The sequence below is a fragment of the Amblyraja radiata genome, chromosome 18 (assembly GCF_010909765.2).
Source record: "Amblyraja radiata isolate CabotCenter1 chromosome 18, sAmbRad1.1.pri, whole genome shotgun sequence".
NCBI lineage: Eukaryota > Metazoa > Chordata > Chondrichthyes > Rajiformes > Rajidae > Amblyraja > Amblyraja radiata.
The window spans coordinates 42778754-42806232 of NC_045973.1; the positions used below are offsets into that span (position 1 = coordinate 42778754).

A 27479-nucleotide genomic window follows, 5' to 3' on the forward strand; every position below is an offset into this window, starting at 1 on the left:
TCAGCTGATATCTGAATGTTGTCCAGGTCTTGTGAAATGTTGGCACAGACTAGCTCATTGTCAAATGGACGTTACGGGATCACCAATAAACACTCCCGCTGACAGTAGAAGTAGCGAATGATGGTTGCTTCCAGCAACCTGCTGGGGGAATTCCTGCAGTGGTGTGATTCCATCCACTGTGATTTTTTCCTCTTTTACCCGGGGCTCATCGATACACTATTGATTCAATTGCCGTTAGCATTGAAGGCCGTTGCTCTTATTTCATCTCTGGTATTTCACCGTTAGCTGGTCCATGCGATGAGGTCTGTAGTCGGGTAGAATTGATAAACACAAGACCAAGGATCACAGTAGTACTGACCATGTTTATCTCACAGGGGAAAGGGCATGCTTAGAGTTAACGCACCTCTCGTAATCATTTTCTCTGCCAGAGGTAGTAGAGTTTGAAATAAATCATGTAATTTCAACAGCCCTTTGTGTCTTCTGTGGATAACAGATTAGAATATTAATTATTGACAAGAACGCTGGCTTTTGTTGGACCCCTGGTGATAGCAGTGTGAGGTTATGAAAACAGTAGCAACGGGTAGACATTGCCTCAGGGTGTTTCATCAGTCTAGCATCTCATGTTGAATCAGCTCCCTGATACTGCTGCGATCCGATACTCCGATTGTTCTTGGCGATTACCAACAAAAATCCCAAATCTTTGGCCTCTCTCACTCTCACACCAACCTCAAAAACGTAAACGTTCGTTAATAAGGTTCATGAATGTTTCAGGCCTCGAAAATGCCGAGATTTCATTTTGAACGCTGTGTGTTACTCGAGGCAATGGACTGGTGACACAACGAATGAATGGCTTTGTTCAAATAGCCACGTACCAAACCACAAAGGGAGATTGCCCAGATGGTATCAGCCTACAGGTTTTTATTTCTCAACATCATTCAACACCATCTACAGCGAGCGAAACAGCAGTTGAATGGTACAAACAAAAGCAGGTTCATTTTTAGTTCCTATGAAATCACCCATTTTGAATCATGGAGTTAGGTAGTATACATTGCATGCAGATTCCACCAGCACATACACTTGCAGTAGTTTCAGGGCTGCAGAGTCGCAGGATGTTAAAAAGATGTTAATTTTGCACAAAAAAAATGATAAATGAAGCCAATAGCTTTAGTGATTAAAACTCCTCATATTTAGTTAAAATGATCACAAAAGACTATTGGATCGACACAAAAAAGCTGGAGTAACTCAGCGGGACAGACCGCATCTCTGGAGAAAAGATAAAGGCGACGTTTGGGTCGAGACCGTTCTTCGACCTGAAACGTCACCTATTCCTTCTCTCCAGAGATGCTGAGTTACTCCAGCTTTTTTATGTCGATCTCCGGTTTAAACCAGCATCTGCAGAGCCTTCCTACACAAAGACTATTGGCTTGCACTGACAATAAAAAAAACCCATTTACATTGAGAAAAACAATCGACACCCGTAAATTGGTATTTTTAAGAATGAATAGGAACGTCAACAAATGGTTATGTCCCAATTTAGCAGCATGGATCATTTGCTCCAATGCTTGGCTGTAAATACATAGAATAAAGGGGCTGTCCCACTGTACGAGGTAATTCAAGAGCTCTCCCGAGTTTAAAAAAAAATCAAACTCGAGGCAAGCACGGAGAATGTACGTAGCGGGTACGTCGGAGCTCGGGACGTCTCTTAGCGGCTCGTAACGCTAACGGCAGGTTCTCGGGAAACGCGGTAAGCTCGGGATGACTCGTGAAGATTTTTCAACATGTTGAAAAATGTCCACGAAAGCCCCGAGTACCTACGAGCGGCTATTACCGTAATTCTCCGAGTTCGAATCGGGGAAACTCGGGAGAACTCTTGAATTAGCTCGTACAGTGGGACAGGCCCTTAACTTTGAATATATGCTTTGACATTCAGATGTGAGATTATTGCTTTTATTGCTGATGCCGTGATAATCATCTCTAGACTGCTGTCTGGCTGAACGTATCGTGAACATTTGCCTATTTTCAACTCCAAAAAAAACATTAGGAGATAAAATGTATTTATTGAAAACAAAGTGCTTCTTAATTAAGCCAAATGTACCAATAGAAATGACAGTGAATGCTCAACCAGGGTGGCTGTTATTGCACGTTAGAATTGCATTCTGGAGAGGGTTTTGGGATCAGTCCAAGTTGCAACTCAGTATCAAACGTCATCCATTTGGTAGCCGCAGACTGCTTTCAGAAGCTTTCATCATCACTCATATCCCATATCTGAAAAAGAAAGAATGAACCTTGAGTGTAAGTGGAAGGACAGTCATCGAGCCTTAGTGCAAAGCTTCAACTACAAATGCAGGAGACTCCTGTCACCGAACCATTCAGCAGAAACAGACAGGCCTGTCGGCTCGGTGTCTGTGTCTGTGGTATCCTCCCCACATTCCAATCACCTCTCTCTAGATCCCACTACTCCCCCACACAGAACGGCCAATTCATACCTTCATAAATGATAGCAGAATTAGGCCATTCGCCCCACTTGATGGGCCGAATGGCCTAATTCTGCTATCATTTATGAACGTATGAATTGGCCGTTCTGTGTGGGATAGTAGTGGGATTCAATCTTGGCTGATCTATCTCTCCCTCCTAGCCCCATTCTCCCGTCTTCTCCCCATAACCCCTGACACCATTACTAATCGAGAATCTGTCTACCTCTGCCGTAAAAATATCCACTGACTTGGTCTCTGCAGCCTTCTGTTGCAATGAATTCCACAGATTCACCACCTTCTGACTAAAACAATTCCTCCTCATCTCTTTCCAAAAGGAACTTCCTTTAATTCTGAGGCTATGACCTCTGGTCCTAGATTCTCCCACTCGTGGAAATATCCTCTCCACATCCAATCTATCCAGGCCTTTCGCTATTCGGTGAGGTCCCCCCTCCAGCGAGTTGAGCCTCAGGTGCGTCAAATGCTCATCAAATGTTAACCCACTCATTTCTGGGATCATTTTCGTAAATGTACCAATGTTCAGGAAAGAGTAATAACACGGCTCCCATGTTTCTTTTATATTAACATCTCACCAGAATTTACAGTTCATTCATTTATTCAGAATTAAAATTAAAGTAATTCTCCAGTATTCCCGTTTCCATTTCCATGCACGGTGTGTACACTTCCCATCCATTTTTCTTCCTGTTAAGACAATCATCAGGGTGAACTGTGTAGGAAGGAACTGCAGATGCTGGTTTACACTGAAGAGGGACACAACATGCTGGAATAACTCAGCGGGACAGGCAGCATCTCTGGAGAGAAGGAATGTGTGCCTGTGTCCGTATGGTATGCAGCTTTGAGGGCACCGTCCAGCTTTGCATGGGAATGATTGGGGAGTAATTGGTGGAGATGAAACGTTGGACCACTGGTTGCTTCTGTGCCTCCTGCTCATGGCCTTCTTAGTGATAAAGGAGGTGAGTTTGAGAGAGCTGCAGGAGTCTAGCAGACAAACTGCTCCGCATTTTGTACATGTCACACATTGTTTTGTTTAGTTTTGTTGAGAGATACAGGGCGGAAACTGGCCCTTCGGCCCACCGAGTCCGCGCCGACCAACGATCCCTGCGCATTAACACTATCCTACACACACTGGGGACGTTTACATTTACACCGCCAATTAACCTACAAACATGTACGTCTTTGGAGTGTGGGAGGAAACCGAAGATCTTGGAGAAAACCCACGTAGGTCACGAGGAGAACGTACAAACTCTGTATGTAGAGATAAGCACCCATCGTCAGGATCGAACTTGGGTCTCTGGTGCTGTAAGGCAGCAAATCTACCGCTATGCCACCGTGTCGCCCGTACACTGGTACGATCAAAATGAAGGGAATTAATTATAAGGATGGAATTGGGGTGACAATCAAGTGGGGGTGTCTTTTGCAAATATGTAAAATAGAAGCACGTTCAGCCCATTGAGACCACACTGTCATTCAATTTCACATTCTGATTCTTCCTCTTATACCCATCGAGGTCTTTAGTATCTATAAATATAAATATAGGCTTCTTAAAAATATCCAGCCTTTTGTTTGTGATCTAGTTGAGTTTCTGGTCGTTGACCACCCTCTCCCTGACATGGTGGAGGATGCTCAGGGTGACCTGTGTAGGAAGGAACTGCAGATGCTGGTTTACACTGAAGATGGACACAAAATGCTGGAGTAACTCAGCGGGACAGGCAGCAACTGTAGAGCGAAGGAATGCGTGTCGTTTCGGGCGGAGGCCCTTCTTCCGTCTGAAGAAGGTTCTTGACCTGAAACGTCACCCATTCCTTCTCTGCAGAGACGCTGCCTGTCCCGCTGAGTTACTCCAGCATTTTGTGTCTATCCTCAGGGTGACCTTGACTTCTATGAGCTGTGAGGTGGCCGACAAGTCTAATGCAAGGTGGCAGACCAAGCAGGAGGTGATGCATAGTGGGACAGGCGGGTAAGTTGTTGGGGAGGTACTGCCCTTGTTCGGCTGTAAACGCTGAGCTTCCACGATGCTGTTGATCAGGAGCCTCCCTTGTTACTCTTTCGATAGTTTGAATGGAGTTGCAAGCTGAGAATCCTCAACAGTTGGCACATTTGTTCCATTTTCTCCCAGGAGACTTTGAGAATGTTCCTGAGGCATTTTCTGGAATTCACGAAACAGCGATAGAGTTCGGAATGATTATATTGTGAGCTTGGCGTCGAGCCTGCAGTCCACTCATTGGAACTGGTTGAGTACAATTAAAGCAGTTAACGTTGGACTGGCAAACATCATGGTGAAGCTGAACATCCCAGCAATTGTCCAGTCATCTTATCGTATCTACACTTTCTGATTTAAGGGATTCATTTAACTTTTCTTCTGCATCTGTTTATGGTGTTTGATGTTGTCACTGTGGCCAATGGCCTAAGCTAAAATGGTATCTTAGACACAAGCTGATGGTATGATTTGGCAATAGCCATCTTTGACATGTACTCTTTCACTAGGAATGGAACCCATGTTGTTTCCTCTGGACCAGAGTCCTGCAATGACTGAACACGACTTGACAGGTACATGAACAGGACAGGTTTGGAGAGATATGGACCAAACACGGACAGGTGGGACTACTGTAGATGGGACATGTTGGCCGGTGTAGACAAGTTGGGCCGAAGGGCCTGTTTCCACGCTGTATCACTCTATGAACATGGGGAGTTCATGTATCTCACCACTCCCTGATCTCTCTTAGCATCCCATCTGATTAGATTGGCACCATTGAGTAGATAATGCTTCCTAATATTATTCTGTGTATAACATCTTGCACATCGCTACACCAAATTTAAATCATTTCTCATTTACAAATTCATCCAAATCTCTTTGAATTTCCAAGTTTGCTTCTTAAATATGCCCCCCTCTTCGGTATCATTTAGACATTTAACTAACATGAATTGCCTCTCATTTAAGAGGCATCTACCACTCAGTGTCAAGTGTTCATTTGGTATTCCTGCTTTGTAAAGAGATTTTTAACCACACTTAATTTGGAACAGAGTCAACATAATTGATTGCAAAACTGTCAAATTGCAAACAATGCACTGACAGAGTGGGAACAGAAACAAACAGCATCTCGGAGTTGCCAAATAATGTTCAAAACAGGAAATAAATGAGCTTAGAATGAAGTCAGGATGAAGAAATCATTCAGAGTCTGCTTCCTGTCAGGAATTAAAAATAGTGAACAAATCTCAAGCCCTGCAGAAAGATTGTGAATCGACATCATTCCCATGCCAAACAAAGAAGAAACATTCACATGGGGGATTAATACAAGGTGGTATTGTGTTTTGAAAGCGCTGACGAATGCAATGTTTTGAACGTGATTACATCCTCATGCCCGGTGATCTCATCATTGAACATTATGTGAATGGTTCTGAGGAGGAGGGATTATTCTTCAATGCCATGCGGAGACCAGAGATTTTAGTTTTATTGTTTGCCACATTTGATAGGCAGAATACATATGATTGAGAAACATGCTTTCAGAGGGGCCCAACTAATAAGAGACACTTTGTCTTGTGTTGGAGGGCTGGCCAACACATACGATTACCCAGATCCATTTGCACTTTCAACGAGTCAGCTAGTCTTCTTTGTTGGTGCCATAGTCTGCAGTCAAAAACTAAAAGAGCCATTTATATGGGGCCAGATTGTGGGAGTGAAGACCAAACACAACTCCCCTTTAAAATGCATCACGTCTCTTTCCCAAGCAATGACAAGTGCAGTCTAACGAGAGATGCAATGCGCAGAGTTCAGTTCTGTTTAGTTTGTCACGTGTACCGAGCTACAGTGAAGAGCTTTTTGTTGCCTGCAGTCAGCGGAAAGACAAGACATGATTACAATCGAGCCATCCAGTGTAAAGATACGTGATAAGGGAATAACGTTTAGTGCAAGGTAAAGCCAGTAAAGACCGATCAAAGATAATCCGAGGGTCACCAAAGAGGTAGATGGTAGTTCAGGACTGCTCTCTGGTTGTGGTAGAATGGTTCAGTTGCCTGATAACAGCTGGGAAGAAACTGTCCCAGAATCTGGAGGTGTGCGTTTTCACACTTCTGTACCTTTTGCCTGATGGCAGGGCGGAGAAGAGGGAGTGGCCAGGGTGCGACTCGTCCTTGATTATGCAGCTGGCCTTGCCGAGGCAGCGTGAGGTCTAATGGAGTCAATGGAGTAACATGGGAATTATGCATTGTTCTGTGCCGATAATGGGCGTTTCCACAATTGAATCATGGGGTATGGGGTATATCGATATGGGGTATATCGACACCAGGCACGTGCTGTCAGGGGAGGCAAGGTAGGCACTGCCTAACCTGACTAAAATTATAAAATGGTAATTATTAAATGTCAATAGTAAAGGCATGGGAGAATAATGCTGACCTAAGAGATCGATCGAACAAAGAGAGAAGAATGGAGTTTGATTACAAATGATGTGGTAAGTACATTTCTTGGTGCTATATGTTTTTAAATACCGTATTTCCCGGCAATGAAGACTACTTTTTACCCAAAAATAAGGCACGCAAATTTACATGTGTCTTGAAAGCCGAAGTTGGATGGTTAGCCAAGAAAGATAGACTTGGCTATCTCTCAGTACAGCAACATCAAGAACAATGTTGTTGTACTGAGGGATAGCCAAGTCTATCCCTCATTGCTGGCAGCTGACGGAAGCGGCTGTAAAAGGACAGCGCCGCTGGGGAGGGGAAAAGGAGGGGGACGGGGATCATGCCAGCAACTCACTTGCCGCGATGCTCCGGGCACTGAGCCACCGCATTGTGTCCGGGGGGAGAAGTATCTCGGGTGGTTGCGAGCGGCCGCCGGGACCAGACAGCTCGGTTGGCAGCGAGCGGCCGCCACCTCAGCTCCTTCTGCCGGTCAGCTCACCTCTGGTAGTGCTCTCCGTCTGAAAACCTCTCTCCTGCCGCTTGGCGGCCTCACTCATGTCATCCGCTTCCCGCAAATCCTTAAATTCCGATCAAGAGACCAATTGAGGTTACTCGGCTGTCGGAATTTAAGGATTTGCGGGCATCGGCTGACATGAGCAAAGCTGGCGAGCGGCAGGTGAGAGATGTTTAGACGGAGAGCACTGCCAGAGGTGAGCGGGCCGGCAAAAGGCGCTGAGGTGGCGTCCGCTGTCCGGTCCCAGCAGCCCTCGCAGCCCTCGCAGCCACCCGAGCTACTTCCCTCCCCGGCCACAATGCGGTAGCTCCGCGCCCGGAGCGCCGCGGCAGCGGTGAGTGAGTTATTGGCATGATCCCCGACCCCCTTCTTCTCAATGCTCCTGCCCTCCCCGCAACTTTACCCCTGACCAGACTCCCTACATGCTGTGAATGGAACTCTTCCCCCAATTGGTCCCTTGAACAAGTATTGTCATTCAATAAGATCACAATTGATTCAACTTGTCCTGGTGTGCTCCCGTTTTTCCCACCATCTCTCCACCTGCCGTCACCCTCCACCCCCCACCCATTCAGTAATTCAGAATGAAGGAGATTTGGAAGCCTTGGGCAAATTGGTTTCTTTATTTTTATTTTTTTGAGTGTGAGAAATTCTATGTCTCACCAGCCTTCTTTCAAAATTTAGCGACTCAAAATGGGGGTGCATCTTCATTGCCGGGAAATACGGTACTTTATTAAGAGATTTGGCTTTTGACGACTTTATAAAAGTTGACTGACAGCTTACGGAGAGAACAATCTGCGCATGCGCGGTTTAAGATTTTTTTTAAAGCCAACTGACTGCCTACCCTGAGTAATTACTCACGGAACGTGCCTGATCGACACACACAAAACATCATTGGCAGCAACGATAACCCAGGTAAACATACTCTGCTATCTAACCAGCAGCAGTGAGAGCTGGCTGTTAGAACTGAGTGTCCTCCAAACAGTGAAAAAGTCACTAAACAGTGCGGTTGATGGGCAATACTTTCAACCTTTGAAATGCTGGTGAATGCAAAGGATGCCTGAGTCATGCATGGGCAACGGTGTAGGCCGCATTTCAAATGTTGTAGGGAGGAACTGCAGATGCTGGTTTAAACCGAAGATAGACACAAAAATCTGGAGTAACTCAGCAGGACAGGCAAGGGGTGACGTTTCGGGTCAAGACCCTTCTTCAAACCCTTCATCTTGGCATCGTTTTCACACCTGACACCCTCTCCCCTGATTCTCAGTCTGAAGACGGGTCTCGACCCGAAACGTCACCCATTCCTTCTATCCAGAGATGCCACCTGTCCGCTGAGTTACTCCAGCATTTTGTGTCTATCTTAGGACTTGAACTGTGTCAGGTTTTAGAGTGGTATGCAGGTGCATCCTTCATATTTAGGGGTGAAAGGGTTACTGTGGCCACTACTGTTACCTGGCGGTGGATTGATTCCATCTTTAACCATCCCAGAGTATCTGTACAATCACTAATTGCTTCAGTGAGCCATATAACAGTAAACACATCTGGTATTTTGAACTCTCCGGGACGGAGATTTGTTGGCTGGCTATCTATCATTGTTCTAAGTAGATAAGGAAATGCTGCCCATCCCCTACATGGCCCTCAGTGTAATATAACATAGTTGAGAGGGGATTCATCTGTCTGCAGTCAGACAACATTAGCACACATTAGCAGGGTGTGCACTTAAGTTCACCATCATGCTGGTCTGCTAAGAAAACATGAGTTGGATATTAGGAGAAAGCATAAACACAACATTGAAGTCATCGCCTCCATTACGAGGAAGCAGGATTAATAAAATCAGCAGCCACAGCTCATTTCTTTACACAGACAATCCTATAATTCATTCTTTGAGCACAAAGCACTATTGGTGTTGGAATATATTGAGCAGATCTTGTGCTGTGTCTAGTGGCTGATGCTGCAGTGTTGCAGTACGGCTTCAAAATATTCTGAACTGCTGTGCAAAAGAAGCAGCAAGATACCAAGCATTCTTTAAGATTTGAAGATAGACACAAAATGCTGGAGTCACTCAGCGGGACAGGCAGCAACTTTGGAGAGAAGGAATGGGTGATGTTTCGGCTCGAGATCTTTCTTCAGACTACATATAATTTAAGATTTGATGCTGCTCAGACTCTTTAATGTAATATTATACATACTTATGAACATAATGCATACTTAATAAAACATCAGATCGATATAGCAAAACTTGTTACCACAAATACATAGAAATAATTACTTTACAACTTTAAGACAAAATGTTTGGAAATGAGCCGAATGGAAAATCCCTTAGTGGTTAATAGTTGTAGGATGAAGGGCAGTCTGGGGGCATATCATACACAGATGGCATCAAAGCAGCCTAGACTTAAGGAAAATAATGAACTCTTTTGTTAGACCACACACCTGGGACACACTGTGTTTTGTTGCGGAGAACGGCAGGTGAGAGTTCAATGAAGTTTGTAATTCAGGAACGTTGCTTCTGATAATGAAGACATGGCCCATGCAAACACAAATCAAAATAATAGCATACACCTGCCAATGACTTTGAAGGTGCAGGGACTTCATTTTGAAATGCTATGATTTGAGATGAAATGTCATGTTCTAAGAAATAACACTGATAGTTTCTGAACAAAACCTATTAACTGAACTACACAATATTATGTGACTGATCTGGCAGATGTGTTGAATTTTATTAAATCACCCTTTGATGACATATATACAGCTATCAATATAATAACTGTGATTGCTTTATTGATAGGGCTCTTGCAACATCCATCAAATAAATATGAGGGCTTTGATATGAATGAAATGAAAATTGTATGTATATGAGTACTTGTATGTAAATATTCACAAATAGGCACTGGGCGAAAGGAGAAGGGAATGTGATTAAAAATAAGTCAGGACAAAGAGAACTATTCAGTAGAGGTGAAATAATTTGTTGTAGTGACAATATAGAGTTGCCTCCTTAGATCCTCTGTCCTCCCAGATGTACTGGAGGACAGAGGATCTAAGGGGGTAGAGGAACTGAAATAAATTTTCCTTAGGCCAGAAATAGTATCGGGTAGGCTAATGGGACTGAAGGATGATAAATCCTCTGGGCCTGATGGTCTGCATACCAGGGTCCTCAGCGAGGTGGCTCTAGAAATAGTGGACGCATTGGTGATCATTTTCCAATGTTCAATAGATTCAGGATCAGTTCCTGTGGATTGGAGGATAATTAATGTTATCCCACTTTTCAAGAAAGGAGCGAGAGCGAAAATGGGGAATTACAGACCAGTTAGCCTGACTTCGGTGGTGGGAAAGATGCTGGAGTCAATTATTAAAGAGGTAATAATGGGGCATTTGGATAGCAGTAAAAGGATTAGTCCAAGTCAACATGGATTTATGAAAGGGGAATCATGCTTGACTAATCTTCTGGAATCTTCTTGAGGATGTGACTAATCTTCTTGAGGATGTGACAAGTAAAATGGATGAAGGGGTGCCAGTGGATGTAGTGTATCTAGACTTTCAGAAAGCCTTTGATAAGGTCCCGCACGGGAGACTGGTGACTAAAATTAAAGCACATGGTATTGGGGGTAGGGTGTTGACATGGATAGAACCGGAAGCAAAGAGGAGTGAACGGGTCCTTTTCAGAATGGCAGGCAGTGGCGAGTGGAGTGCCGCAAGGCTCGGTGTTGGGGCCGCAACTGTTTATCATATATATTAATGATTTGGAAGAGGGAATTAGGAGCAACACTAGCAAGTTTGCAGATTACACTAAGCTGGGTGGCAGTGTGAACTGTGAAGAGGATGTTAGGAGGTTGCAGTGTGACCTGGACAGGTTGAGTGAGTGGGCAGGTGCGTGGCAGATGCAGTATAATATAGATAAATGTGAGGTTATCCACTTTGGTGGCAAAAACAAGGGGGCAGATTATTATCTCAATGGGGCTAGGTTAGGTAAGGGGGAGGTGCAGCTAGACCTGGGCGTCCTTGTACACCGGTCACTGAAAGTTGGCTTACTGGTACAGCAGGCAGTGAAGAAAGCTAATGGAATGTTGGCCTTCATAACAAGAGGATTTCAATATAAGAGTAAAGAGGTTCTTCTGCAGTTGTATAGGGCTCTGGTGAGACCACATCTGGAGTATTGTGTACAGTTTTGGTCACCTAATTTGAGGAAGGACATCCTTGTGATTGAGGCAGTGCAGCGTAGGTTCATGAGATTGATCCCTGGGATGGCGGGACTGTCATATGAGGTAAGATTGAAACGACTAGGCTTATATTCACTGGAGTTTAGAAGGATGAGGGGGATCTTATAGAAACATATAAAATTATAAAAGGACTGGACAAGCTAGATACAGGAAAAATGTTCCCAATGTGGGGCGAGTCCAGAACCAGGGGCCACAGTCTTAGAATAAAGGGGAGGTCATTTAAGACTGAGGTGAGAAAAAACTTTGTGAATTTATGGAATTCCCTGCCACAGAGGGCAGTGGAGGCCAAGTCACTGGATGGATTTAAGAGAGAGTTAGATAGAGCTCTAGGGGCTAGTGGAATCAAGGGATATGGGGAGAAGGCAGGCACGGGTTATTAATAGGGGACGATCAGCCATGATCACAATGAATGGTGGTGCTAGCTCGAAGGACCTAATGGCCTCCTCCTGCACCTATTTTCTATGTTTCTAAAATAGCATGGGGCATCATGGAGCTAATTACCAATCAGGATGATGTTGGAACAGTGTTCTGTGACAGGATTGAAATCCACTATCAGCTATTTAGTTCAAGGTTATACAGAATTGTCCAAAGATGGATGTCAAGCAACCCAAAGGCAACAGAAAAGGATGAGAGGTCGGGGGGGGGGGGGGGGGGGGGGGGGGAAGTGAATTTGGGGATCGTTAGCATGGGAGCCATCTTTGTGATCTTGTACAACCTGGCCAAGGCTTGTGAATGTAAAGGGGGAAGAAATGTGGGACAAAGAATGGATTCCTGGAGGATAGGTTGAGAACTGAGTGGGGATAGCATTTTTTTTTACATAGAGATTCACTGGGAAATGTCGGTAAATGAATTAAATCCAGCAAGGCCACCCTTGTGGAGTTGAACAATGCAGCTGAGGCATACAGATTAATGGACTAGTTAAATGCACTAAAGGCAGAGAACAGACAAACACGGAGCGATAATGCACCAAAGACATAGGAATCACTTTACTTCAGGTGATTCTGGTGCTGTGCAAGGAGGAGCTGGATTGGACTAATTAAAACAGGTAGTTGAAAGAGAGACACAAAATGCTGGAGTAACTCAGCAGGACAGGCAGCATCTCTGGAGAGAAGAAATGGGTGACGTTTCAGGTCGAGACTCTTCTTCAGACTGAAGAAGGGTCTTAACCCGAAAAGTCACCCACTCCTTCTCTCCAGAGATGCTGCCTGTCCCGCTGAGTTACTCCAACATTTTGTGTCTATCTTCGGTTTAAAGCAGCATCTGCAGTTCCTTCCTACACAGTTGAAAGAGAGAGACAGACAACTCAGGGAATCAAAGGAAGAAGAATGGAAGATGTAGATGGTGTAGAGTCTGGAGTCCTCTTGTTCCGAGGAACAGAGTGATGAGATGGTGCTTCTGAAAAAGAGGATAATTTCTCCCGAGGTAAAAAAATCACTTATCACTTTGTTTAAAATTGGAGGCAGAACTGGAAGCTGGATGGTTAAAAGATTACTGGAAGTAGGAACAAGGGAGCTGGGGGATGGCATCATAAATAAGGCAGAGATGAGAGTAGGAAAAATTTGAAGAAAAAATACTGAGCTACATAAAGGCTGGACATAGGGGCCTGATCTGAAATAGTGTACTCTGATAAGCAGCAGACCAAAATAGAAAAGAACAGTTTCAAACAGATTGTCCATAGCAGTATTTTGTAACAAGTGCTGACAGATTAGGAACGTGCAACACTACAAACATTGTGCAAGATTCATCAGACAATGCAGTTGATACGACTAAAGGGCCAGTCTACATGCTAACAATGAATTAGGGCCAAAGCTCGATGGTTTAAAGAGTAAACATCTGTAATGGATGTGAAACCGGCTGAAGGGAAGGAAATACTGACATTGGTTGGTGGTCAGTGCCAACTGAAGCCGGAGGGGTTGCTGATCACCAATAGTTCAGAATTGACCTCAAATTAAACATATCAGATGCTCAATGCAAGGTTATCAACTATGGATGGTGAGATAATGAAGGCAGTGAAAACATTGCAGAATAAGCTAAGAAATATGCAGGTGGACAGGAAAATGGCATAATCTAGCAATCTTATTGGACACTTTGCCAATTGTAATTAATTAGTATGAAGGAACAGCAGATGCTAGTTTAAACCGAGTATAGACACAAAATGCTGGAGTAACTCAGCAAGAAAGGCAGCATCTCTGGAGAGAAGGAATGGGTGACGTTTCAGGTCGAGACCTTTCTTCAGACTGAGAGTGAAACGAGAGGGAGTCCAGCGACATGGAAGGATAAGGTGTGAAAACGATAGATTCGAGCAGATGATGATAACGAAATGTAGAATGGTCCATTGTTAGCTGAGAGGAGCGAATGTGGGTTAAAACGTGGCCATAGAGTAAGAAGAATCATAGCAATGAGAGACGGTGTTGCAGAATTCTCGGTCAGAGAACCTCTTCACAGTAGGCACACTTTGAGGAGATTTTGCTGTGGTGTAGACAAAATGTGTAGGAGGGAACTGCAGATGCTGGTAGCAGATGAAATGCATAGGAAGGCAGCATGAGACTGCGACCAACATGCTAAGAGAACTTCACTGCCAAGACAGAAAAATATTCCCGAGATGGCAATGATTGAGTCATTGTACTAAAAAACAATGAAGATATTCAAGGTAATGTGTAGAGGGCAGCAAGTCGACCATCAAATTCAACAGTGTCGGAAGAAACTGCAGATGCTGTTTTTTACCGAAGATTTAAGTTTAAACTGTATTCAACTTACATACAAGTTCAAGTTGTATTAATCTCCTCAAGATTAGTTAAAACAAATGTAGGTCCCTTGCACTCAGAAACAGGTGAATTGATCATGGGGAACAAGGACATGGCAGACCAATTGAATAACTACTTTGGTTCTGTCTTCACTAAGGAACACTTAAATAATCTGCTAGAAATAGCAGGGGACCGGGGGTCAAATGAGATGGAGGAACTGAGTGAAATCCAGGTTAGCCGGGAAGTGGTGTTAGGTAAATTGAATGGATTAAAGGCCGATAAATCCCCAGGGCCAGATAGGCAGCATCTCAGAGTACTTAAGGAAGTAGCCCCAGAAAAAGTGGATGCATTAGTGATAATTTTTCAAAACTCTTTAGATTGTGGAGTAGTTCCTGAGGATTGGAGGGTAGCTAATGTAACCCCACTTTTTAAAAAGGGAGGGAGAGAGAAAACGGGGAATTACAGACCAGTTAGTCTAACATCAGTAGTGGGGAAACTGCTAGTCAGTTATTAAAGATGGGATAGCAGCACATTTGGAAAGTGGTGAAATCATTGGACAAAGTCAGCATGAATTTATGAAAGGTAAATCATGTCTGACGAATCTTATAGAATTTATCGAGGATGTAACTAGTAGAGTGGATAAGGGAGAACCAGTGGATGTGTTATATTTGGACTTTCAGAAGGCTTTCGACAAGGTCCCACATAAGAAATTAATATACAAACTTAAAGCACACGATATTGGGGGTTCAGTATTGATGTGGATAAAGAACTGGCTGGCAGACAGGAAGCAAAGAGTAGGAATAAACGGGCCCTTTTCAGAATGGCAGGCAGTGACTAGTGGGGTACCGCAAGGCTCAGTGCTGGGACCCCAGCTATTTACAATATATATTAATGATTTGGACGAGGGAATTGAATGCAACATCTCCAAGTTTGCAGATGACACGAAGCTGGGGGGCAGTGTTAGCTATGAGGAGGATGCTAGGAGGCTGCAATGTGACTTGGATAGGCTGGGTGAGTGGGCAAATGCATGGCAGATGCAGTATAATGTGGATAAATGTGAGGTTATCCACTTAGGTGGCAAAAACAGGAAAGTAGACTATTATCTGAATGGTGGCCGGGGAGAGAAAGGCCCGATTAGGAAAAGAAAGACATTCTTGCCATAGAGGGAGTACAGAGAAGGTTCACCAGACTGATTCCTGGGATGTCAGGACTTTCATATGGAGAAAGACTGGATAGACTTGGCTTGTACTCGCTAGAATTTAGAAGATTGAGGGGGGATCTTATAGAAACTTACAAAATTCTTAAGGGGTTGGACAGGCTAGATGCAGGAAGATTGTTCCCGATGTTGGGGAAGTCCAGAACAAGGGGTCACAGTTTAAGGATAAGGGGGAAATCTTTTAGGACCGAGATGAGAAAAAAAATTTCACACAGAGAGTGGTGAATCTCTGGAATTCTCTGCCACAGAAGGTAGTTGAGGCCAGTTCATTGGCTATATTTAAGAGGGAGATAGATGTGGCCCTTGTGGCTAAAGGGATCAGGGGGTATGGAGAAGGCAGGTACAGGATACTGAGTTGGATGATCAGCCATGATCATATTGAATGGCGGTGCAGGCTCGAAGGGCCGAATGGCCTACTCCTGCACCTATTTTCTATGTTTCTATAAATGTTTCAGCCTGGGAAGCCGAGGGAAGGTGGTTTGGAAGCATAGATAAGCGACTACTAACAAATGAATGTAGTAAACCCAGAACAGTCATTTCAATGACCAGTAAAGGTACTTCATGGTGTATTGGAGCCAATGTTGTCAATAATTGACTGTCATATGCTGAGTGAATGGAGCGGCTGGGCTTGTACACTCTGGAGTTTAGAAGGATGAGAGGAGATCTCATTGAAACATGTAAGATTATTAAGGTTTTGGACACGCTAGAGGCAGGAAACATGTTCCCCATGTTGAGGGAGTCCAGAACCAGGGGCCACAGTTTAATAATAAGGGGTAAGCCATTTAGAACGGAGACGAGGAAACACTTTTTCTCACAGAGAGTGGTGAGTCTGTGGAATTCTCTGCGTCAGAGGGCGGTGGGGGCAGGTTCTCTGGATGCTTTCAAGAGATCTAGATAGGGCTCTTAAAAATAGCAGAGTCAGGTGATATGGGGAGAAGGCAGGAACGGGGTACTTATTGGGGATGATCAGCCATGATCACATTGAATGGCGGTGCTGGTTCGAAGGGCCGAATGGCCTACTCCTGCACCTAATGTCTATTGTCTATAATAGCCCTACAGTCTGAAGAAAGATCTCGACCTGAAACGCCACTCATTGCTTCTATCCAGAGACGCTGCCTGTCCTGCAGAGTTACTCTAGCATTTTGTGTCTATCTATAGTAAAACCAACATGGACTGAATTGTTTTCCTGATGTATAATTATTCTGTAGCCTTAGGAGAAAGCTGCAGCCAGGCTCCCATCATATTTCCTGACCAGCTCGGATCATATGCTTCTAAACAAATGTACCATTTTACTAGCATGCTGCCAATGAAGAGAAAGTGGGAACAAAATGAAAGCATGAAATGCTGCAAGAAAAATAGGCAGAACTGTTGGAATACTTGCCGATGCAATCTGATACAGTAAGGCGGGGGTATAACAACAGGTTAGAACAGCCATTTAAAACTGGCCTTCACATAAAAATGAATTCTTTGTTTCTGCAGTTCTAAGATCTGGATTAAACATGGTAATAAAAAAAATCAAAATCAAAACATTAATTAGAAATCAGAACAAAATAATTTGTTAGAAGGGTCTCGACCCGAAACGTCACCCATTCCTTCTCTCCAGACATGCTGCTTGACCCGCTGAGCTACTCCAGCATTTTGTGTCTTTCCAAAATGATTTGTTACCCTGATTGAATAACAATAAAAGGCAGTTTCTTAGTATAAGAAGGAAATGCAGATGCTGGTTTACAGCAGGACAGGCAACATCTCTGGATAGAAGGAATTGGTGACGTTTTGGGTCGAGACCCTTCTTCAGACAGAAGGGTCTCGACCTGAAACGTCATCCGTTCCTGTCCAGAGGTGCTGCCTGTCCAGCTGAGTTACTCCAGCATTTTGTGTCTATCTTAGGCAGTTTCCTAGCTTTTGACGATCAGATTTTTGTACAGAGGGCACGCATGCTATGACTGTGACACTGGCCTGGGGTAAACTGTTCACTGATCATCTTTGGACCTTTATTCAGAAATGGCACCACAAACCGCGAGCGGGACCCAACTCTGATGCAGGAACCGTAAAGCAGGGAGCAGGAAACAAAAAACTGCACTGAACCATCACACACACACACACACGCAGAGTCAACCAACCTACCTCTTGCTGCTGTCTATTAGAAGTCATGATCCACTCCACAGCACAGCTTGAGTAAAATGTAGAACATTATCAAATGATATGACACCCCTTCACAATAAGCAGAGGATTATTCTCAAGAACTGGAGAATATACGCTATTCTTAGTTACTGAATGTTTCTTTATGCTTGTTCTCTAATTACAATATCCTGATGCATATTCATATTAAGAGCCAGTACTCTGTATGACCTGGCCCATACATTAAAATGGTTTGATCTTGCCCGACTCGAATGAAACTGTTTATAAAAACTTTCTTGGAAGATCTTCAATGCAGCCATTATGCAGACCTTCTGAAAATATATAATAATGCACTGTGGTTCTCTGATTACAGGGTGCAGTGTGTAATCTGGGCAATTCAACATTGGGAATAATAAGATATCTAAGTGCAAGGAAAAGTAAACGCACTGTGTTTGAACTGCCATAAAAAGAATAAAGACCTAATTGGATTTGACCCTATGATCCTTAGAATGAATATGATACAACTAAAAATGTGGGCGTGAAATTCAACTTGGGAGGTACAGGAAATAGCCCACATCGACCCTCAGCTTCTTTTACACTTCAATGGAAAAAGTAATGGAGTGGAGTTTCAAATGGCCTCATTTGTACTCCCAAAATACATTACTCACATTATATCAACACGTGACTATCACCCTGTCGCCTAAGACAACACTTCAACACTATTCATGATTCTGCCAATCTTGGTATCATCTGCAAACTAGCTGATTATACCTCTGACATCCACATCCAGACCAGCATCCTTTGGCCTGCCAAAGCGATATCCTCAAATTCAAATTGATTTTAATTCACAAGGCATATTGACACCACAATCAGTCAAAGGGTGACTTAATGCTATGAGACTTTAATAAGGTTTAAAACTGTGTCATGAACTGTGAGTGCTATTTAATAGGAGTGTCAATGCCATCATAGGTTACTGTACCAAAGCATGAAACGGGTTGCTTTCTGTCATGGTACACGCATGGCTTAAACCAGGGCTCTCCAATGGTAAAGTTGTATAATGACTAAGTCATTGGAATTGGACTGAACATATTTAGGATGTGGGGAGAAACTGCAGATGCTGGTTTAAATCAATGATAGACACAAAAAGCTGGAGTAACTCAGCGGAACAGACGGCATCTCTGGAGAGAAAGAATGGGTGACGTTTCGGGTAGAGACCCTTCTTCAAACTAGTTCAGGAAAAGGGAAAGGAGAGATATAGACTATGTTGTAGAGAGATAAAGAACAATGAATGAAAGATATGCAAAAAAGTAATGATGATAAAGGAAACAGGCTGTTTGTTGGGTAAAATCGAGAAGCTGGTGCAACTTGGGTGGGGGAGGGATAGAGAGAGAGAGGGAATGCAAGGGTTACTTGGAGTTAGAGAAATCAATATTCATGGCACTGGGCTGTAAGCTGCCCAAGCGAAATATGAGATGCTGTTCCTCCAATTAGCATTTAGCCTCACTCTGACAATGGAGGAGACTGTAAGCAGATAGACACAAAATGCTGGAGTAACTCAGCAGGACAGGCAGTATCTCTGAATAGAAGGAACGGGTGACATTTTGGGTCGAGACCCTTCTTCATACTCAGGGGAGAGGGAGACACTGAGATAAGGAAGTGTAAGGTGTGAAAACGAGACAAAGGGGATGGTTCAAAGAAAATGTAGAATTGTTACTTGTTAGCTAGAAGAAGGTGACAACAAAGCATAGAGAGATAACATTTAATCAGGGGGACAGTCAAACTGGTGGAGAACTAGGAAGGGGAAAGGTTGGAGAGAGAGGGAAAGCAAGGGTTACTTGGCGTTAGAGAAGTCAATATACATACCGCTGGGGTGTAAGCTGCCCAAGTGAAATATGAGGTGCTGTTCCTCCAATTTGCGCTGGGGCTCTCTCTGACAGTGGAGGAGGCCCAGGACAGAAAGGTCAGTGTGGGAATGGGAGGGGGAGTTAAAGTGTTTAGCAACCAGGAGATCAGGTTGGTGGACTGAGTGGAGGTGTTCAACGAAATGATGGCCGAGCTGGCGCTTGGTCTCTCCGTTATATAGGAGTCATATCTCCATTAACTGTCCAAAGTTCCCCCGTCTTCATGTCTTTCTCCACGGTAAAAACAGAGGAGAAATACTCATCCAGGACCTTGCCCATCTCCTGCAGCTCCACACAGAGATGATTAGTTTCTGATGGGCCCTAATCTCTCTCCAGTTACATAGTCATAGAGTGATATGGTGTGGAAACGGGCCCTTCGGCCCAACTTGCCGACAACGCCCAACATGTCCCAGCTACACTAGTTCTGCCTGACCCCGTTTGGTCCATATCCCTCCAACCCTGTCCGATCCATGTACCCGTCTAACTGTTTCTTACATGTTGGGATAGTCCCTACCTCAACTAGCTCCTCTGGCAAAATGTTGCATACTCACCACCCTTTATGTGAAAAAGTTACCCCTCAGATTCTTATTAAATCATTTTCCCTTCATCTTGAAACCTATGTCCTCTGGTCCTTGATTCACCTACTCTGGGCAAGAGACTGTGCATCTACCCGATCTATTCCTCTCATGATTTTATACATCTCTATAAGATCACCCCTCATCTTGCTGCGGTCTTAGGAACTGAGTCCCAGCCTACCCAACCTCTCACTATAGCTCAGACCCTCTAGTCCTGGCAACATCCTCGTAAATCTTCTCTGTACCCTTTCCAGCTTGACAACATCTTTCCTATAACACGGTGCCCAGAACTGGACTGGCATGGAATACCTGGCACATGTGACAAGGCACAGTGAGATTCGTTGCTTGCGTACCCAGGGTATACAATTAGCGGCCACCTACGGCGATGACAAAGTTACAAAGCATTCTGGCTCCTCCTTTGTCCCCCCACCCTCCCTCATGGCGGTCCCGTCATGCCAGGTCCTCCATTGTTCAATGTTCTCCCCCCTCACCCCCCTCCCTCCCCATTGTCCATTGTTCTCCCCCCACGGTGGTCTCCCCACGCTCTCATCGGCTTCACCACTGCCGAGGCCCCATCGCCGCGAGGCCGCACTGCCGTCTACGCCCACTCCACGTGTCTGTTTCATCCGTTGGTCGGCACTATCAACGGGCGCCGCACCGACCTCTCCGCACCGCTGTAGGGGCCTCCGTGGTGCTGATTCAGATCCCTGCGACTCCACCTTCAAGGAACCATGCACCTACACTTCTAGATCCCTCTGCGCTACAACACACCCCAGAGCCCTACCATTCACTGTGGATACTCTCTAGTAACTTTCCAACTACAGATGTGAAGCCCACAAACCTATAGCTGCCAGCATTTTCCCTGCAACCCTTCTTGAATAGAGGCACAGCTTTTGCCACCCTCCAGTCTTCCAGCACCTCTCCTGTACTTAAAGACGACTCGTAAATATCACCCAGGGCTCCCGTAATTTCCTCTCTGATCTCCCACAACGTACTCAGATACATACTCAGAGTCCACTCCTGGAACAGTGGACACAGTAGATGAGGTTGGAGGAAACATAGAAACATAGAAAATAGGTGCAGGAGTAGGCCATTCAGCCCTTCGAGCCTGCACCGCCATTCAATATGATCATGGCTGATCATCCAAATCAATATCCCATCCCTGCCTTCTCTCCATACCCCCTAATCCCTTTAGCCACAAGGGCCACATCTAACTCCCTCTTCAATCCAGCCAATGAACTGGCCTCAACTACCTTCTGTGGCAGAGAGTTCCATGTGCATGTGCAGGTGCATGTAAACCTCTGTCTCACCTGAAAGGACTGTCGGGGAAGAGCCTGGACATTTGACTTGGACAAGTGATTTTCAATCTCATCATGAGGATTGGGAAATTTAAAGTCTTGTCATTAAATAAATTCGGGTGTCGGATTTTCCAAACTCCCAAATTGGTAAAGCTGCATCAGTCTTTAGAAGAATGCAGCCAATATGTAGGTATGTTGCAAAGCCTACCTGAAGCGTCTTTGAAAATCTGCCGCTGCGAGTGTGCGCGATTTTGGCGCCGTTTAGAGGGGGCGGGTTTAAAACGCGATTTTCTCTAGGCTGTTCAAATCGAAGATGTTCAGCCTAGTTAATTATTAACGAAAAATCGCTGGAAGACCCCGTCGCAAAAGCTATTATTAGGTTTAAAGGCCTTGAATAATAGTTATAGTAGTTTAAAAATCAATCTCTGAACCCGCGAACACCAGCAACCGCAGGGTCTCATAAAGCAGACAGCTGAAGGTAGGTTGTATATTTTTACATTAAAAAGGGCTTCTAAAGATCCCTTTATACAAAGTTTAATATTGCGAGTAGCTCAATTTGGGCCCATTAAATCCCGCAGTATTTTTCTGGGCATTTGGGGCACAAATCTACCGCAATGTGAACGTTCTAAACCAGCGCGTTCCACAGGGACCCACTCGAAAGCTGATTTAAATGGGCATTTATTTACAGCAATTGAACACTGAATTCCTTCCATTTGGCCTATAAATTAATGTAAATGAGATTTTAAAATCATGTTTTATTGTGAATTATTTGTGAATATTATTTGGACATTTAGGCTATTTAAAAATGTTAATCATTTATTAAGAAATGGATAGATGTTTAGATCTAGTAATTGAAGTCTGAAATTAGCTACAATTAGGTAACTAACTAATTATATGCTTTAATTTCAGGTCATCCAAGTAAGATTATTTTATATTTGTTTCAGAATGCTTCAATCTATGATAACTGAAAATTTCATTCAGTTCTCTTAATTTTTAAGAAAGTTATGGGCTTTTGACTGTTCACGATCACAACTTTTTTGTTATGTCCATAGAAAATCAATAGGGAACAAGATGCTCATTTCCGAGTATGAAAATGGCCATAACTTTTTAAATACTTGAGATATGAAAGTGAATTAGGTGTCAAATTAAACTTATTTTTATGCTTTATCTGATGGGATAAATTACAGACTTGATTTTTAAAATCTCAAAATTTTGTAACATTGCTACAATATGGTATAGTGGTGGGATATCCAGGATACTAAAAATCAGTCTGAAGAAGTGTTTCGGCCTGAAACGTTGCCAATTTCCTTTGCTCCATAGATGCTGCTGCACCCGCTGAGTTTCTCCAGCACTTTTGTCTACCATATGCTAAAAGTCAAGCTCTTCCAGTCCGTAGTCCTCCCTACAGCCCTCTATGCCAGTGAGACATGGAAAATCAATGTGAAGATGAAAAATAAATTGGATGCATTCCAATAACGCTGCTTAAGGAAGATCCCCTGAAGACTAGCTACAGAGACCACATCACAAATGAGGAGATCTACCAGGAAACTGGAACAAAGCCTCTCAGACAGGACATAGAGGGACGCAGGATGAAATTTGCAGGACGTGTACTCAGAATGTCACCAGAACGTGCACCTAAGATAGCAATGACATGGCAACCTGACAGAAGAAGGAAAAGAGGCCGACCAAAACTCACATGGAGGCGAACATTCCAGAGGGATTTGGAAGCCCGGGACGCAAACGTTTCGAGGGTGAAAGACAACGCACATAACCGAACAGAATGGCGAAAGCTTGCTGCCCAATGCACTCAACAGTGTGGGAGGAACTAAGTCTAAGTAAGTAAGTTAAATAAATTAGGAAGTGCATAAAGGTCTCGACCCGAAACGTCACCCATTCCACTTCTCCAGAGATGCTGCCTGTGCCGCTGAGTTACTCCAGCATTTTGTGTCTATCTTCGGTTTAAACCAGCATCTGCTGTTCCTTCTTACACAATCTAGTATCGGATGACTAACGGATCATCAGAAAATGCATCCCCTTCAGGAAAGGAAACGTGTCCTGCCTTATACTGTCACAACCCAGTAACATAACTGATTCAAATGCCCTCTGAAATAGCCTCAAAAGCCATTGTACGTGGGCATTTAGAGACGGTTAATAAAATGTCAGACACTTCTACATCTTATAAACTTCAAGGGAAGGCTCCGTGTATTTTGGTTGTATCCCCAAGCAGGCTGAAGGATGGTCCGAATCATGTGTACATTTCCCAGCAGTGTGTGGGCATCGTTGGAAGATATGTTTAATTGGCAGTTCTTTTGCGTTTTAAATAAAAAGCGTCTTTATGCTGCAATATTAAGGCATCTATCCGAAACAAATAAATATAAACTTTCCAGTTAGAATCCAAAGGCGCCTCTCAGAAATAAACTTGCAGGGTGAATGTTTACAATGAAGGAAAAACTTGAGGGCACAGATACACTTCACAACAACATTAAGCATTTCACCTATCCACTTACAGCTCAATGGATCTTCTTGGCAACTGGAGACTAAACTAGAGGCTTGGCAAGAGTCTTCCAAAGTTAGGAACATCACATGCTTTAACCAGACGGTGAAATACAGTAACTGTTTGTTCCCTGGGCATATGACTGAAATATTGGCAGGTCAAGACAAATCTAGTCCCTGGGGAGCAAAGAGTCACTGTGGGAGGAGGGAGGACTGACTCACACACGAGGACATCAGACTGTTCTTCCGCACTACATCTGGAACATAACCACAGGGAGAGAACTTGATTGGAAAAAGGAGCTCATTGAAGAGGCCTTCTTCTTTCAATTGGGATAGATTTAGTGAGTGTTTCCACTTTGGGAACTTTGGGGTGGCAGGGAGGGAGGGAGGGAGGGGGTGTGAATGTGTGCGAGTGAGTGTGTGAGAGAGTGTGTGGGAGTGTTTCAGAGAGTGTGTGTGTTTGAGTGTGAGTGTGTGTGTTTGAGTGTGAGTGTGTGTGTGTGCATGTGCGCATGTGTGTGTGCGTGTGTGTGTGCGCATGTATGTGTGTGTGCGCATGTGTGTGTGTGTGTGTGTGCATGTGTGCGTGTGTGTGTGTGCATGTGTGTGTGCGAGCGTGCGTGTGCGTGAAACAATGAACTAATATGTAGACCCACCAAACTGCAGACGCTGGAATCATGAGGATAAAACAAAGTCCTGTAGGAACTCGGTGGGAGAGGCAGAATCTGCCAAGCGACTGGACAGATGTTTCAGGTTGGCAGCCTTCAGAATGATGAGAGTAGGGGGAGAAAACTGGAAAAAGGAGTTAGGGCTGAGGTATAAGAGTCATACAGCATAGAAGTAGGCCCTTCGGCCCAACTTGCCCATCCCAACCAAGACACCTCATTAACACACTAGTCCCACGTCCAGTTTTCGTCCATATCCCTTCAAACCTTCCCTATCCATGTACCTGTCAAAATATCTTTTAAATGTTGCTATAGTACCTGCCTCAACTACCTCCTGTCAGCTTGTTCAATATACCCTCAACTCTGTGTGAAAAAGTCCCTTCATTCTCCTGCTTACTCAAAGAGATTCCCTATTTATTTTGCTTGTTATACACCTCTATAAGATAATGCTCAATCTCCACATCAGGCCCTTGTCATGGCAACATTCTCATATATCGTTCTGCACCATTTTCGGGCTAAACAATATCTCACCTATAGCAGGGTGACCAAAACTGAACACAATGTTCCAAATGCAGCCTCACCTATGTTTATAGTTTAGTTTAGAGATACAGCACGGAAACAGGCCCTTCAGCCCAAGTCCACCCCGACCAGCGATCCCTGCACATTGACACTATCCTACACTTGGACATTTGTAGGACAATTTACATTTACACCAAGCCAATTAACCTACAAACCTGTACGTCTTTGGAGTGTGGGAGGAAAGCAAGGTTCTCGGATCTACCTATATCTGTCTCTTGCCTTCTTTTATTTTCTTGACCATGGCCTCGATTTCTCTTGTCATCCAAGCTCCCTTATGGGCCTGTCCCACTTAGGTGATTTTTTCGGCCACTGCCGGCGATTGTCATAGTCGTAGCATAGCTGAAAAACCGGCGACTGGACCCTCCCTACGACAATGTCTACAACAACCTACCACCTAGTCGACGTCAAGCTACGGTAAGCTACCGACAACCGGCGACCTATTAGGATGTCCACCTACGACCACACCTACGACAACCTACGTCCGCCCGAGACAAGCAATGTCAATGTAAGACAATTCAGTCGCCGGTACCTGTTGCCGGTTGACGTAGGTTGACGTAGGTAGTCGCGAATGGAATTCACCGAAGTCAGCACTGGCAACAACCTACGTCATCCTGCCGACAACCTACGACAGCACCTACGTCAGGAGAAGTCAAGCTACGACAAGGCCACAGTCGCCGAAAAGTTTTGAACATTTCAAAATCCAGCGGCGACCAGAAAAACGCTACGATTCTTTGGACGACAGAGGAGACAACTCACGACCATACAGGCGATACCCCGGCGACCATGTGGCGACAGCCTAGTTGCCTGTAGTTGCCTAATAAATCGCCTAAGTGGGATAGGGGCATTACTCCCACCTGTCTTGCTCTTCACTCAAACTGAAACATGCATACCCTTTTGTCATCACACTTTTAATAGCATCCCACTTTCCTACTCCAGTCAACTTTAGCAAGTTCCTGTCTAATCCCATCAATGTTGGTCTTGTCCCAATGCAGCATTTTAACGTGTGCTTGTGCTGTCTTTATCCATAACTATTTTAAACTAATAGAACAATGGTCGCTGGTCCCAAACGGTTCACCCATAGACACATCAGTCACTTTCTCCTCCAGAGCAGGAGCTCCAAGCTTTGCCCTCTCCCTTGTAGGGCCCTCTACATATTGCCTGAGAAAACTTCCCTGAACACATTTGACAAATCCAACCCCATCTAAAGCCTTGGCACCATGACAGTCCCAGTCTATATTGGGAAAGTTAAAATCCCCTACTATGACAACCTTATTGGTCTTGCAGCTGTCTACAATCATATTTGTTCTTCTAATTCTCATTGACTATTTCAGTCTCTATAGTACAGGCCCGACAAGGTGACCATCCCCTTTTTAATTCTCAGCTCCACCCATTTAGCCTCACTGGACGAACCAGATGGAATAATGCAAAGCCTGGCAAGTAATAGGTGGATAGACATAAAATGCTGTAGTAACGGTACGTTGGTGCAGCGGTAGAGTTGCTGTCTTACAACGCTTACAGCGTTTGCAGCAGAGACCTGGGTTCGATCCTGACTACGGGTGCTGTCTGTACGGAGTTTGTACGTTCCCCCCGTGGGGTTTCTCCGAGATCTTCGGTTTCCTCCCACACACCGAACACGTACAGGTTTGTAGGTTAATTGGCTTTGTATAGATGTAAATAGTCCCTAGTGTGTGTGGGATAGTGTTCATATGCGGGGATCACTGGTCGGCGCGGACGCGGTGGGCCGAAGGGCCTGTTTCCGTGCTGTATTTCTATACAGCTGTATCGCCGTATCTCTCAAACTAAAAACTAAACTAACCGAGCCAAAAGGTCACCCATTCCTTCTCTATAGAGTTGCTGCCTGTCCAGCTGAGTTACTCCAGCATTTTGTGTCTATCTTCGGTTTAAACCGGCATCTGCAGTTCCTACCTGCACAAGTAATAGGTGCATACAGGTGAAGGGGAGTGATTGGCAGAAGGATGGAGTAAATGACAAAAGCTAGAGTTAAAAAGAAGACAAAATATTGTCAGTTAAGAAGATGAAATGTAAAGCTGGATGAAGGGATGTGGGTAGGAGGGAATGGGCGGGGGAGTAAGAGAGGGGGTAAAAGGGGAATGTGGGACTCAGTGATGGGAGAAGCATACAGCAGAAGGGAAGCAGCAGCAAGTGAGTGGGCAGGACCCGTTCCTCCAGTGTTGTTTTTGCTCAATAAACTAACATTACAAAAACACAACTCCTAGAGTCACATATATGAAAGGGCACAATACGATGGAAAACTGCG

General features: G+C 44.4%; 1 protein-coding gene across 1 annotated transcript in view; it reads right to left on the reverse strand.

Annotated features, from left to right (window-relative positions):
* Positions 1-2037: 2037 nt before the first annotated feature.
* atg7 (autophagy related 7) overlaps positions 2038-27479 on the reverse strand; it is a 192780-nt gene continuing 167338 nt past the window's right edge. The window contains exon 18 of the mRNA XM_033037248.1: positions 2038-2265. Coding sequence (XP_032893139.1) covers positions 2233-2265 — 33 coding nt within the window. The 3' untranslated portion in view covers positions 2038-2232. The remainder of the gene's footprint in view (positions 2266-27479) is intronic.